General features: G+C 40.0%; 6 protein-coding genes across 6 annotated transcripts in view; all 6 read left to right on the top strand.

Annotated features, from left to right (window-relative positions):
- Positions 1 to 59, top strand: part of LOC107754524 (protocadherin alpha-3-like) — a 2,393-nt gene extending 2,334 nt beyond the window's left edge. Inside the window, exon 2 of the mRNA XM_016571001.1 lies at positions 43 to 59. Within this exon, the coding sequence (XP_016426487.1) occupies positions 43 to 59 (17 nt within the window). The remainder of the gene's footprint in view (positions 1 to 42) is intronic.
- LOC107754525 (protocadherin alpha-8-like) lies at positions 38 to 2,592 on the top strand. Its single transcript, XM_016571002.1, has 2 exons — positions 38 to 2,480; positions 2,557 to 2,592. Exons 1-2 carry the CDS (start codon positions 75 to 77, stop codon positions 2,590 to 2,592), a joined length of 2,442 nt encoding a protein of 813 aa, XP_016426488.1. The 5' UTR covers positions 38 to 74.
- Positions 2,593 to 3,165: 573 nt separating this feature from the next.
- Positions 3,166 to 5,259, top strand: LOC107754526 (protocadherin alpha-2-like). Its single transcript, XM_016571003.1, has one exon. It carries the CDS (start codon positions 3,166 to 3,168, stop codon positions 5,257 to 5,259), a length of 2,094 nt encoding a protein of 697 aa, XP_016426489.1.
- A 646-nt stretch (positions 5,260 to 5,905) lies between these two features.
- On the top strand, positions 5,906 to 8,401 carry LOC107754528 (protocadherin alpha-8-like). Its single transcript, XM_016571004.1, has 2 exons — positions 5,906 to 8,260; positions 8,381 to 8,401. Exons 1-2 carry the CDS (start codon positions 5,906 to 5,908, stop codon positions 8,399 to 8,401), a joined length of 2,376 nt encoding a protein of 791 aa, XP_016426490.1.
- A 485-nt stretch (positions 8,402 to 8,886) lies between these two features.
- Positions 8,887 to 11,318, top strand: LOC107754494 (protocadherin alpha-3-like). Its single transcript, XM_016570971.1, has one exon. The coding sequence runs from the start codon at positions 8,895 to 8,897 to the stop codon at positions 11,307 to 11,309; it is 2,415 nt and encodes an 804-aa protein (XP_016426457.1). The 5' UTR covers positions 8,887 to 8,894; the 3' UTR covers positions 11,310 to 11,318.
- A 1,051-nt stretch (positions 11,319 to 12,369) lies between these two features.
- Positions 12,370 to 14,512, top strand: LOC107754529 (protocadherin alpha-8-like). The gene is given in 1 exon segment (XM_016571005.1): positions 12,370 to 14,512. A coding segment is annotated over 1 exon segment (2,004 nt). The 5' UTR covers positions 12,370 to 12,508.
- The last annotated feature ends 816 nt before the right edge of the window (positions 14,513 to 15,328 follow it).

A 15,328-nucleotide genomic window follows, 5' to 3' on the forward strand; every position in this document is an offset into this window, starting at 1 on the left:
TGGTGTTAAAGAGAAGGACCATATTTTGGGTTAGATTTCCAGGTCTGTACGACACATGAAATGCACGTCATTCAATGTGCTGTTTAGCTGTTGGACAAATCATTCCAATATTCGCGATGGGGGACGGAAGACAACGACGCAAACTGGAGTGTTGGTGGTTTGTTCTGTGCCTCTTTTTTCTATTTTGCGTCGAACAGCAGGTTTCAGCTCAGATAAGATACTCTGTTCCAGAGGAGATCAAAGAGGGAGCCGTTGTAGGAAATATTGCAAAGGATTTGGGTCTTGATGTCAGTACATTGGTGGAAAGGCGATTTCGTATCGTTTCTGGATCTAAGGATGCTCCTTTTCAGGTAAATCTGAACAATGGTATGTTCTATGTTCAAAACAGAATCGACAGAGAAGAGCTTTGTGCCGACAATAATGTCTGCCAAGTGAATCTGAAAATTGCTCTCGAAAATCCCCTCGAAATTCATTATGTTGGCGTTGAGATTACGGATATCAACGATCATGCACCTGTTTTCCCCGAGAAAGAACAGAATTTAAAGATCGCAGAAAATACTTTAACTGGTGCTGATTTTCAGTTGCTCGCAGCTCGCGACCCCGATTCTGGAGCAAATTCCCTTCGTACATACAAACTGAGTCATAACGAACATTTTGAATTGGAAATTAGAGATGGCGGAGAAGACAACAAGATCCCTATTCTTAAACTGCAGAGAGCTCTTGATAGGGAGCGACATAGTAAGCACCACGTAGTGTTAACCGCTCTCGATGGTGGAAATCCACAGAAATCAGGCATTATGAACATTACCATAAATGTAATTGATATTAATGACAACAGACCTGTGTTTAGTAAAGATGTTTACTCAGTTACAATTACTGAAAATCTTCCCGTAGGGAGTCTCATATTACAAGTGAATGCCACAGACGCAGATCTGGGAAAGAATGGTGATATAATATATTCATTTGTGAGCAACTTAAAGAAAAAGGTGTATGATACATTTGAAATAGACAAGAATACAGGTGAAATTCGTGTTATAGGTAATGTTGATCACGAAGACACAGAAGTATACAGAGCTGACGTCACAGCGTCAGACAGCGCAGAGCCTCCCATGACTACAAACTGTAGAGTAGTCATAAAAGTTACAGACGTAAATGATAATAAACCAGAAATAGAGGTCACCTCTCTATCCAATCTAGTACCCGAGGATTCTAAATCAGGAACTGTTATTTCACTGATTAGTGTATCAGATAAAGACTCGGGTGCTAACGGAAAAATAGTCTGCAGTCTTTCTGAGGGTACTCCGTTTGAGCTAAAACCTTCTTTTCAGGAAAATATTTATTCGCTTGTGACGCAAAAGGCTTTAGATCGGGAGTTGGTTGCTCATTATGACATTTTATTAACTGTTACTGATCTAGGGCAGCCTCCTCTGTCCTCAGTAAAGACTTTAAGCATTGAGGTTTCAGATGTGAATGATCATAAACCAGAATTTCCGCAGAATCCTCTCGAGCTTTTCATATTCGAAAATAATCCGCCCGGCGCGTCAGTATTTTCCATTAGCGCACTTGACAAAGACATGAACGACAATGCTGTCATTTCATATCATATAATTAGAGGTGATGGAACAAAAGGCGATTTATCGTCATTCCTGAATGTCAATTCGGAAACTGGAGCTATCCATGCGCTTACAAGTTTTGATTTTGAAACGATGAAAACTGGACAGTTTCAGGTGTTGGCTACAGACTCTGGAACTCCGTCTCTGAGCAGTAACGTGACAGTGAACGTGTTTATTCTGGATCAGAACGACAACGTTCCAGTGATCTTATATCCAGTCAGCGCTAACGGTTCTGCTGAGGGTGTGGAAGAGATTCCCCGTAATGTGAACGCAGGTCATTTGGTGACTAAAGTCAGAGCCTATGACGCAGATATAGGATACAACGGCTGGTTATTATTTTCACTGCAGGAAGTTAGTGACCACAGTCTCTTTGGTTTGGACCGCTATACAGGACAGATAAGGACCCTTCGCTCATTCACAGAAACAGACGAGGCCCAGCATAAACTGCTCATACTGGTCAAAGACAATGGGAACGTTTCACTCTCAGCAACAGCGACTGTGATTGTCAAAGTTGTGGAGCCCAAAGAGGCTTTTGCAGCTTCTGATATTAAAAATGCATTAAAAGACGAGGAGGAAAACAACGTGACATTTTTTTTGATCATCACTTTGGGTTCAGTTTCGGTGCTTTTTGTCATCAGCATCATTGTGTTGATTATAATGCAGTGCTCTAAATCGACTGACTATTCGTCGAAGTATTTACAGGACACAAATTACGACGGGACTCTGTGTCACAGCATCCAGTACAGATCTGGAGACAAACGGTACATGTTAGTTGGACCCAGAATGAGTATCGGCTCTACTATAGTCCCTGGCAGTAATGGAAATACTCTAGTGATCCCAGATCGCAGGAGGAGAGATTCTGGAGAGGTAAGAGGATGTGAATTATATTAAACAACACTTTCTCAGGCTTACTGTCATCAAATTGTGATTTTAATTTTTTCAGGATCGAGTGCACTATGTGGGTTATTTTATGTTCTGACTAATAAGAGCATTATTTATTCATTGGTTGCTTGGGAATTACGTTTTGAACGATGGAATAAATATTCGTTGTCCATGGTGCTGAAATGTTTCACCTTTGTAGAATAACAATCTTTCCTATCATAATTTGTCGGAAAAGTGCTTATCTCTTTCTTTAGTTTTACCATTTGAAATATTGTATAATAGATATGTTGCGATAAGTATATAAGTGTCATTTATTAAATTATTACTTTCAGACGTTCCTGTATGTGTCGGGCAGTCATTTTACGGTCGCCTTAGGTGGCATATATAACAATTCATGTTTACCTGTTTGTACCATGTGGTGTCAGTGTTACATAAGGATATTCAGGAGAGATTGTGCCCTGCCCATTGATAATGTGGTGCGCATGGCTGTTCTGTTCATTTTTACTGCGATGGGAGCTATATATCACGAGAAGCTGGATATGACCATTTTCCTCTGTTATTTAAAAGCGACGATATTACAATGAATACACGCTGTCATGAATGAGTAGTTCACTCTCGCAAATGATCTGAAATTGTATTATTATTATTGTTTTAAAGAAATATTTTAACGATGGAAGCCGCAGGACAAAGGCGCAAATGGGAATGCTGGTGGATTGCTTTGTGTTTCTCTTTGCTGCTGAGGTTTGGGATGCAGGTTTCAACTCAAATACGATATTCTATACCAGAGGAGGTAAATGAGGGATCTATTGTGGGAAATATCGCAAAGGATTTGGGTCTTGATGCGAATACTCTGGTGGACAGGCGTTTCCGTATCGTCTCTGGATCGAAAGATGCTCTTTTTGAGGTAAATCAGAACAACGGTGAATTGTATGCGAGTAAGAAAATTGACAGAGAGGAGTTGTGTGATGGAAATAGCGTGTGCCTGATAAATCTGAAAATCGCCGCTGAAAATCCACTTGAAATACATTATGTTGGAGTAGAAATCGCAGACGTTAATGATCACAGTCCTCGTTTTCCCGAGAAAGAACAGCATTTTGAAATGGCTGAAAACACTATTGAAGGTGCACGTTTCGAGCTCCAAACTGCAAGAGATCCTGACATCGGAAGCCATTCTATTCGGCTTTATAAATTAGCAAAGAGTAATTTTTTTGAGCTAGAAATGAGAGAGGGTGACGAAGAGGAAAATAATCCAATTTTAGTCTTACTTAAACATTTAGACAGAGAGCAAAATTCAGAGCATAGACTCGTGTTGACTGCTGTGGATGGAGGCATCCCCCCAAAGTCAGGTACATTGAATATTACTATTACTGTTCTTGATATCAACGATAACCGCCCTGTATGTAGTAAAGATATATATTCAGTAACGCTTCCAGAAAACACACCTATAGGGACAGTAATAGCACGCGTAAATGCCACTGATTCTGATGAGGGTTTAAATGGGGAGGTTATTTACACTCTGGGAAAAACTAGTAGACGAAAAGTTCATGAAATATTTAGCCTTGATAGCGTAACTGGCGAAATTCAGATTAAAGAGCCAATCGATTTTGAGGAGAGCGAGATACATAGATTGACCGTCCAGGCTACGGATAAGGGTCAGCCGCCGATGACCACTGACTGCAGAGTCATTATAAAGATCACAGACGAAAATGATAATAATCCCGAGATAGACGTCACGTCCCTTTCTAACACAATTTCCGAGAATGCAAAACCTGGAACTGTAATATCTCTGATTAGTGTATCAGATAAAGACTCTAGTGTTAATGGCAAGGTTGTTTGTAGTCTTTCAGACAATGTTCCGTTCGAGTTAAAGCCATCTGTTCAGGAAAACATGTATTCTTTAATTACTAAAGAACGCTTGGACAGGGAATTTATCGCAGATTATAAAATCACAATCAAAGCCAGTGATTTAGGTCAACCGCCTCTCTCTTATTTTAAAACTGTTACTGTGCAGGTGGTTGATGTTAATGATAATAAACCAGAGTTTGTCAAAAATCCCCTCGAGCTGTATTTAGTGGAAAATAACACTCCTGGTGCATCAGTATTCTCTGTGAGCGCGTCAGACAAAGATCTAAATGAAAATGCCGCGATCTCATATCAGATAGCTAGAGGAAATGGAACAGAGAGTGATATGTCTTCATTTCTCAGTATTAACCATGAAAGTGGCGTTATCCATGCGCTTAAAAGTTTTGATTTTGAATCTGTTAAAAAGTTTCAGTTCCAAGTTGTTGCTACAGACTCTGGAACTCCGTCTCTGAGCAGTAACGTGACAGTGAACGTGTTTATTCTGGATCAGAACGACAACGTTCCAGTGATCTTATATCCAATCAGCGCTAACGGTTCTGCTGAGGGTGTGGAAGAGATTCCCCGTAATGTGAACGCAGGTCATTTGGTGACTAAAGTCAGAGCCTATGACGCAGATATAGGATACAACGGCTGGTTATTATTTTCACTGCAGGAAGTTAGTGACCACAGTCTCTTTAGTTTGGACCGCTATACAGGACAGATAAGGACCCTTCGCTCATTCACAGAAACAGACGAGGCCCAGCATAAACTGCTCATACTGGTCAAAGACAATGGGAACGTTTCACTCTCAGCAACAGCGACTGTGATTGTCAAAGTTGTGGAGCCCAAAGAGATACAAATTACGACGGGACTCTGTGTCACAGCATCCAGTACAGATCTGGAGACAAACGGTACATGTTAGTTGGACCCAGAATGAGTATCGGCTCTACTATAGTCCCTGGCAGTAATGGAAATACTCTAGTGATCCCAGATCGCAGGAGGAGAGGTTCTGGAGAGGTAAGAGTATGTGAATTATATTAAACAACACTTTCTCAGGCCTATTGTCATCGAATTGTAATTGTTGATATTCGTTGTCCATGGTGCTGAAATGTTTCACCTTTGCATAGTAGCAATACTTTCGTTTCCTAGTTTGTTTGAAAAATAATTTAATAAATAATGGCCTTTTTCCACTATGTCGAAGCATAGTGATTGCTTGTTGTGCATTGTGTTCTAATGTTACGTCTTGCGTTGATGAGCATTTATTTTTTTACGTGACAGTTTAGATTTACTACTACTCCTTTTATACCATGTGGTGTCAGTGTTACATTAGGATATGAGGATATGAAGTAAAGCTTTGGCCCTGCCTATCTATGTGTGGTGCGCATGGCTGTTCCGTCCAGTTAAACTGTGACAGCAGCGGACAAGTATATCGCGAGAAGCGGAAATATAGGAAATGTTCTAAAATGTTATCGATGTTATTTAATCAAGAATGTTGCATCTGGGAATAGAACATTTCCACTGAACACCATCGTTACTTGTTTTAAGCTGTTTTAAAGGAATTCTTAACGATGGATGAACAAAGGCGCAGATGGGAGAACTGGTGGATGGCTTTGTGTTTCTCTTTTCTTCTCTGCTTCGGACCGCAGGTTTCAGCTCAGATAAGATACACTGTTCCAGAGGAAATGAAAGAGGGATCTGTTGTGGGAAATATTGCTAAGGATCTTGGACTTGACGTGAGTACATTGGTCGAAAGACGATTCCGTATAGTCTCTGGTTCTAAAGACGCGTTTTTCCAGGTAAATCAGAACAATGGCGAATTGTATATTCATAAAAGCATAGACAGAGAGGAGCTTTGTGACGGGAACGGTGCATGCGTAGTAAATCTAAAAACTGCGGTCGAAAATCCTTTAGAAATTCACTACGTTGCAGTAGAAATAATAGACATAAATGACAACCATCCTAGTTTTTCTGAACAGAATCAACATTTTGAGATTGCAGAACACACCCCTATAGGAACGAGCTTCCAGCTGCACGCAGCACGAGACCAGGATGCCTCACCATATTCTGTTCGTTTGTATAAATTGAGTCAGGATGACAATTTCGAGATTGACATCAGAAACAGCGATGAGGATAAAATCCCCTTTTTAGTGTTGAAAAAACCACTCGATCGCGAACATAAGTCAGAGCACCTGCTAATTTTAAAAGCCCTCGATGGTGGAAACCCTCCAAAATCAGGTACACTTAACATCACCGTTACCGTATTGGATATTAATGATAATCGCCCGGTATTCAGTCAAGACACGCATTCTGTCAGTTTACAGGAAAATTCCCCAGTTGGAACGACTGTGATTAAAATAAAGGCAACTGATAGCGACGAGGGCTCAAACAGTGAAATTGAGTATTCGCTTGGTAAAACTTTAAAGCGCAAAGTTTATGACGTATTTCAATTGGATCGCATTACAGGCGAAATAAAGGTGAAAGGCGAGGTAGACTTTGAGGACACAGACGTTTACAAACTGGATGTGCAGGCTTCAGACAAAGGTCAGCCTCCTTTTTCTGCTCAAGGTCGAGTTATTATAAAAATACAAGATATAAACGATAATAAACCTGAAATTGAGCTGACTTCATTATCTAATATTGTTGCTGAAGACTCTAAACCTGGAACAGTAATTGCGCTGATTAGTGTCACAGATAAAGACTCTGGTGTTAATGGTAAAGTTGTATGTAGTCTCTCAGAGAATGTTCCTTTCGAGTTGAAACCATCTTTTCAAGATAATATGTACTCGCTGGTGACAAAGGGGCGTTTGGATCGTGAACTTGTGCCCCATTATGACATCACAATTACAGCAACAGATTTAGGTCAGCCGCCCTTATCATCTATCAAAACCTTAAGCATCAAAGTAGCAGATGTGAATGACAACCAGCCAGAATTTTCTAGTAATTTTCTTGAGCTTTACATATTTGAAAATAATGCTCCTGGAGCCTCCATATTCTCAGTAAGAGCATCTGATAAAGACGTGAATGAAAATGCCTTGATATCGTATCAAATAAACAGAGGTGTAGGGACACAGAACGAGATAACCTCATTCTTGAACATAAATTCAGAAACAGGGGTTATTCATTCCCTTAAAAGCTTTGATTTCGAAGCAATTAAAACGTTTCAGTTTCACGTGATCGCCACAGACTCTGGAAATCCGTCTCTGAGCAGTAACGTGACAGTGAACGTGTTTATTCTGGATCAGAACGACAACGTTCCAGTGATCTTATATCCAGTCAGCGCTAACGGTTCTGCTGAGGGTGTGGAAGAGATTCCCCGTAATGTGAACGCAGGTCATTTGGTGACTAAAGTCAGAGCCTATGACGCAGATATAGGATACAACGGCTGGTTATTATTTTCACTGCAGGAAGTTAGTGACCACAGTCTCTTTAGTTTGGACCGCTATACAGGACAGATAAGGACCCTTCGCTCATTCACAGAAACAGACGAGGCCCAGCATAAACTGCTCATACTGGTCAAAGACAATGGGAACGTTTCACTCTCAGCAACAGCGACTGTGATTGTCAAAGTTGTGGAGCCCAAAGAGGCTTTTGCAGCTTTTGATGTGAAAAACTCAGTAAAAGATGAGGAGGAAAACAACGTGACATTTTATTTGATCATCACTTTGGGCTCAGTTTCAGTGCTTTTTGTCATCAGCATCATCGTGTTGATTGTAATGCAGTGCTCTAAATCGACAGACCATTCGTCGAAGTATTTACAGGATACACATTACGACGGGACTCTGTGTCACAGCATCCAGTACAGATCTGGAGACAAACGGTACATGTTAGTTGGACCCAGAATGAGTATCGGCTCTACTATAGTCCCTGGCAGTAATGGAAATACTCTAGTGATCCCAGATCGCAGGAGGAGAAATTCTGGGGAGGTAAGCAAATTTTAAGAACATAACATAACAGAAATGATGTTGTTAATTTTCAAATTTTTTCCGAATTCTTCCTATTTTCTTTAAAAAATTTTTTTTTTAAATTTTAATTTTTCTCGGCAGTTTGTAAGATCTCTATCATAAGATTCTATCATAAGGAGCGTATTGTTCAACTGGAGTAAAACAGTCACTAAATTGTGTTTCTGAACTCGGAAAAGACGTGGATCGCTGTTTATGGTGCTGATCTTTTATCATTTTGTTTGCTTTATATTATTTTCTGTATTGATGCTGTATTTATGTGTATCTATATGTGGACGCGCAGCGTGATTATCTTATTTGGTGAATTTTGATGTACTGTACAACAGAATGCAATGCACTACAGCTGTGAGATCGCGAGGTGTCAGTGTAATCCTAGAATACGGCTCATGACGTCAAATACTGTTATTCCTCCCCTTTGCATTTATTGCTTGTCCTTCCTACTGGTCGATGGATTTAGCGATGTCTTGCTTTTGCTATTAAGCGGTTCGTTTTTTTTTCTGCATTAAATGTCAACTTTTAGGTGTAAAAGAAATGCTTAATCTAGTCGAGCGAGTGATATAGAGGAACTGTCGTAGAACCAACCTGTATTATCTGCAAAATGGAACAAAGAAAATACGCGCAATGGCCAATGGAGCACACGACATTTACTCTCTTGGCTGCACTGCTTGTGTTTGGTGCGATGGGACGAGAGCAAATTCAGTACTCAATCTCAGAGGAGCAGAAGGACGGAGCTGCTGTGGGAAATATCGCGAAGGATTTGGGCATAGATCATCGAACCTTAAAAGAGCGAGGATTTCGGATCGTCTCGACTTCAGGCGAGTCCATGTTCAGTGTGAATCAGAATGACGGTGTCTTGTATGTGAACGGTAAAATAGACAGAGAAGAGGTATGCGAGAGGAGCACTCCATGTTTAATTAATCTGAAAATCGCTCTAGAAAACCCACTTGAAATCCACTATGTAACTATAGAGATTCTGGACATAAATGACCACGCTCCGAGTTTTCCTGAGAGCGAGATGCATTTAGAGATCGGAGAATCTGCCCTTCCCGGCACCCGATTTCAGCTTGAGGCTGCGCGCGATTCTGATAGTGGGAGTAATTCTGTGCATCATTACAAACTCAGTCATAACGATAATTTCCGCCTTGAAGTCAAAGATCGTGGAGAAGACGGTAAAATTCCCATCTTGATTTTACAAAAACCTTTAGACCGAGAGGTTATTCGAAACATTAAATTGCAGTTAATTGCTGTCGATGGGGGAAAGCCTGCCAAGTCTGGGACAATGGAGATAACTATTAACGTTTTAGATATAAACGATAACGTGCCAGTGTTTACAAAAGATGTTTATTCGGTCATGCTGAATGAAAATGCACCTATTGGTACAACTGTGATACAGGTCAACGCCACAGATTTGGACGAGGGCCCGAATGGTGACATAGTTTATTCATTTGGTAAAAGCGTTAATAGTAAAGCAAGAAAGCTGTTTGATATTAACACCGTCACTGGTGAGATAACCGTAAAGGGGCTATTAGATTATGAGGACAAAGACAGCTATGAGATTGATATACAAGCATCTGACAAGGGACTAATTCCAATGATTACTGATAAGAGCGTGACCATAAAAATAGTTGATGTAAATGATAATGCTCCAGAAATAGAGGTCACATCATTTTCAAACTCCATTCCAGAGGATTCTAAAACTGGTACTACAGTGGCTTTGATTAGTGTTTCTGATTTAGACTCTGGACTCAATGGCAAAGTCACTTGTTCTTTAGAAGATAACATGCCTTTCAAACTAATAGCTTCTTCACAGCATAGCACATATTCATTAGTTACCACCTCACCTTTAGACAGAGAAACAAAGTTTCAGTATTACATCACATTAACTGCAAAAGATTTGGGTCAGCCATCATTATCTTCTCTTAAAACTATAACTGTTCTGATATCAGATGTAAATGATAATAGTCCAGAATTCTCATATTCCCCGTATGCATTTTATGTGATGGAAAATAATGTGCCAGGCAAATTTTTATTTTCTGTTTCTGCTACTGACAAAGACTCTAGTGAAAATGCTATTCTTAGCTATCACATATGGAGAGAAAGTAGTGAGGAAAACAAATATACGTCCTTCATTAATATTAACTCTGGAAATGGGGAGATTTATGCGCTAAAGAGCTTCGACTTTGAAACTGTTAAAACATTCCAGTTCCACGTTCTCGCTACAGACTCTGGAACTCCGTCTCTGAGCAGTAACGTGACAGTGAACGTGTTTATTCTGGATCAGAACGACAACGTTCCAGTGATCTTATATCCAGTCAGCGCGAACGGTTCTGCTGAGGGTGTGGAAGAGATTCCCCGTAATGTGAACGCAGGTCATTTGGTGACTAAAGTCAGAGCCTATGACGCAGATATAGGATACAACGGCTGGTTATTATTTTCACTGCAGGAAGTTAGTGACCACAGTCTCTTTGGTTTGGACCGCTATACAGGACAGATAAGGACCCTTCGCTCATTCACAGAAACAGACGAGGCCCAGCATAAACTGCTCATACTGGTCAAAGACAATGGGAACGTTTCACTCTCAGCAACAGCGACTGTGATTGTCAAAGTTGTGGAGCCCAAAGAGGCTTTTGCAGCTTCTGATGTGAAAAACGCAGTAAAAGACGAGGAGGAAAACAATGTGACATTTTATTTGATCATCACTTTGGGCTCGGTTTCTTTGTTTTTTGTCATCAGCATCATCGTGTTGATTGTAATGCAGTGCTCTAAATCGACAGACTATTCGTCCAAGTATTTACAGGATACAAATTACGACGGGACTCTGTGTCACAGCATCCAGTACAGATCTGGAGACAAACGGTACATGTTAGTTGGACCCAGAATGAGTATCGGCTCTACTATAGTCCCTGGCAGTAATGGAAATACTCTAGTCATCCCAGATCGCAGGAGGAGATGTTCTGGGGAGGTAAGCAAATTACTTGTGCATCTGTGTATTAGTTGTACGAAACAATCTTAAGGCATATGCTGGCTGCTCTCCATGGTACTGAACCTGCTCAGGATGTTTTTCAAATGGAATACTGTTAGTATCTCTATCTTTATAAATTCTGATTGTATTTGTTATTTAGACTTGGGATTTACATTACCAAAGCACAGGTATATTAAATATATAAAAAAATATATTAACATAGAGCCATTGAAGGAGGAAAGGGAACAAAAATGAAGTACTAATAAAATAGGAATAGAGCATTTTGTCATTGGTTTATTTAATATATGTATAATTGGGGCATGTTAATAAAGTGTGATTCTGTTTCCATTTCATTTAATGTGCACTAAGTGCAGTCTTTTGTTTGCTAGGTCTGTCTGTGCCTGTTCATCTCTATAGCAAGGTTTTGTTACTTGGTCTGCATATGGTCAGGACTTTTTTTTACTTTAGGATTGATCCTGTGTTTAACTGTTGGTTTGTGAATACACCCAAATGGCATGTCCATAGAGTGTAATGGTTGTTGTAATTGACTGAATTGTTTTAGTCAGATTCTGTTTGAAATTAACATATTAACATATTTACATATTAAATGTAAATTAATATTATTTTTTAGCAGTAAACACCTCTTCATTCACAGCCTTGTTTAGATTTCATGTGTTGCTGATGTTTATTCCAAGGTGTGTGTATTTCTGAGCTTGTTCTAAAGGCCTTGTCTGGCTTAAAGTTGTGAGGCTGGTCTTGGCAGCTGAGTTTTTGTCCCGAATCTCTCTTTCTTTCTCTTTCCCTTTCACTCACTCACTTGTTTTAATAAAACAGTACGTTCGGTCTAATGGGAGAACATTGAATATTTAAAACATAGCTTAAATCACAGTTTTTGTGGGTGGTTTTTAAGTCCACTGATGAAACTACATGCATTTGACACCAGTGAAATGTTTTTTGGAAGCTGCAATGTAACTAACGCTTTAGATCGCGAGATGTCAGTGTAAACCTAGAGAAAGACTCATGACGTCAATCGGTTGCTCATGAGTTTTTTTGTTCCGCCTTCTCAGTTTATTCGTGTGTTTTCTCATTTTCAGCACCGCAGCTGTTAGATTTGTCAGGATTGAGTACAGCGTCCTTGCCTTGTCTGACTGGGTTTCAGCGTAAATGTGAGCAACGATGGAACTATACAACAAATATTTGTAGATTGATCATGAAATTCCGGTGGAACGGGGTTTTGTAATCTCAGAAAAATGGAACAAAGAAGACGCTCTCATCAGCTGGAGCTGAATGCGAAACTCGCTTTCATTGTTGTATCGCTGTTGTTTGGGAGAGCAGTTTGGGCACAAATACGGTACTCGATCTCGGAGGAGCAGAAGAACGGAGCTGCTGTGGGAAATATCGCGAAGGATTTAGGTATTGATCACAGAACACTAAAGGAAAGAGGATTTCGCATCGTCTCGACCTCAGGCGAGTCAATGTTCAGTGTGAATCAGAATGACGGTGTCTTGTATGTTAACGGTAAAATAGATAGAGAGGAGGTGTGCGAGAGAAGCACACCGTGTTTAATCAATCTGAAAATTGCTTTAGAAAACCCACTAGAAATCCACTATGTCACTATAGAGATATTAGATGTAAACGATCACAGTCCGCTGTTTTCCGAGAATGAATGACGGCTGGAAATTTGGGAATCTGCCCTGCCAGGCGCGCGATATCCGCTACAGGCAGCGCATGATCCTGATAGTGGAAGCAATTCGGTTCAGACATACAAACTCGGCCACAACGACCATTTCCGTCTTGAGATTAAAGACCGAGAAGAAGATGGTAAAATTCCTATTCTCATTTTACACAAGCCGCTTGACAGGGAAGTGACGAAAAACTTAAAATTAGAATTGACTGCTTTAGATGGAGGGAGACCTCCTAAGTCTGGCTTAATAGAAATATTTATTGATGTGCTGGATATTAACGATAATGTACCTGTTTTTACGAAGGACGCGTACACGGTGACATTAAATGAAAACGCACCTGTGGGCACAACAGTTGTAAAGGTCAATGCCACTGATTTGGACGAGGGTAAAAATGGAGAGGTAGTTTATGCATTGGGAAATAATGTCAAGAATAATTTACGCAGACTTTTTGAAGTTAATGAAATCACTGGGGAAATTATTTTGAGAGATCGTTTGAATTTTGAGGTCAAGGATAAATATGAGATTGACATTCAGGCGTCTGACAAAGGAACGGTTCCTCTTGCGACGGATAAAAGTGTAATCATAAAAATAGTCGATGTAAATGATAATGCGCCGGAAATAGAAGTCACATCATTTTCAAGCGCCATTCCAGAGGATTCTAGACCTGGTACTACAGTGGCTTTGATAAGCGTCACCGATTTAGACTCCGGGCTCAATGGGAAAATCTCCTGTTCACTCTCCGAAGATATACCTTTTAAACTAATGCCGTCATCACAAGTTAATATTTATTCTTTAGTTACTTCTGGATTACTTGACAGAGAAACGAAATTTCAGTATCACATTACATTAAGTGCAAAAGATTTGGGACAGCCATCATTGTCTTCAGTTAAAACTATAACTGTTCTGATATCAGATGTAAATGACAATACTCCGGAATTCTCATTTTCCCCGTATGCGTTTTATGTGATGGAAAATAATGTCCCAGGCAAATTTTTATTTTCTGTGTCTGCTACTGACAAAGACGCAAATGAAAATGCTATAGTTAGCTATCAAATATGGAGAGAAAGTAGCGAAGAAAAATATACGTCTTTCATTAATATTAACTCTGAAAATGGGGCGATTTATGCGCTAAAGAGCTTTGACTTTGAAACTGTTAAAAAATTCAAGTTCCAAGTTGTTGCTACAGACTCTGGAGCTCCGTCTCTGAGCAGTAACGTGACAGTGAACGTGTTTATTCTGGATCAGAACGACAACGTTCCAGTGATCTTATATCCAGTCAGCGCTAACGGTTCTGCTGAGGGTGTGGAAGAGATTCCCCGTAATGTGAACGCAGGTCATTTGGTGACTAAAGTCAGAGCCTATGACGCAGATATAGGATACAACGGCTGGTTATTATTTTCACTGCAGGAAGTTAGTGACCACAGTCTCTTTAGTTTGGACCGCTATACAGGACAGATAAGGACCCTTCGCTCATTCACAGAAACAGACGAGGCCCAGCATAAACTGCTCATACTGGTCAAAGACAATGGGAACGTTTCACTCTTCCTGGCAGTAATGGAAATACTCTAGTGATCCCAGATCGCAGGAGGAGAGATTCTGGAGAGGTAAGCAATTGCCTTATGCATCTGTGTATTAGTTGTAGGAAACAATATTAAGACAGCAGTTGGCTGCTCTCCGTGGTACTGAACCTGCTCAGTTAAGTACTGTTATTCAAATGGAACACCGTTAGTATCTCTGCCTTTCTTAGATTCGGATTTATTTATGATTTAGATTTAGGATTTTACATTACCAAAGCACAGGAATATTAACTCGGTGTGTAACTACTATTTAGGTGGTCATGTAATTTAATGGCTGATTTATTTTAATTATTTGTGTGTCCCCTTCTTATTCTGCTCTAGAAGGGATTATTTGGAATTTTACACTGCAATAGGAGTAGATTTTTTGCTGAACTCTGCTTGCAGTCTCTAATGGTGTTTGTCCTTTTAATAAACAGTTGTTCTGTGAACGGACCCCAGATCGCGCATCCATAGAGTCAGAGGTGGACAGTAACTAAGTACATTTACTTAAGTATTGTACTTAAGTACACTTTTTGAGTATCGGTACTTTACTTGAGTATTATTTTTTCTGGGAATTTATGACTTTAACTTCACTACATTTGAAAGACAAATATTGTACTTTTCACTCCACTACATTTCTATCAAAGTCCTCGAAGTAGAAAGTCGTAAGCAGCTTTGCAAGTCAGTGGGTGATTTCTTTCTTCTCTAAAATGTGACTGTAACGTTGTTTGTAGTCACGGGAAGAAGGAGGCGGGAACCGGCGAACATTCAAAGAAACTTTAATGATAAAATAAACACAAAATAGCGCGACAGCCCCTCGCGGACGACT

This window comes from Sinocyclocheilus rhinocerous, unplaced genomic scaffold, assembly GCF_001515625.1.
Source record: "Sinocyclocheilus rhinocerous isolate Xijiao unplaced genomic scaffold, SAMN03320098_v1.1 scaffold50, whole genome shotgun sequence".
Lineage (NCBI taxonomy): Eukaryota > Metazoa > Chordata > Actinopteri > Cypriniformes > Cyprinidae > Sinocyclocheilus > Sinocyclocheilus rhinocerous.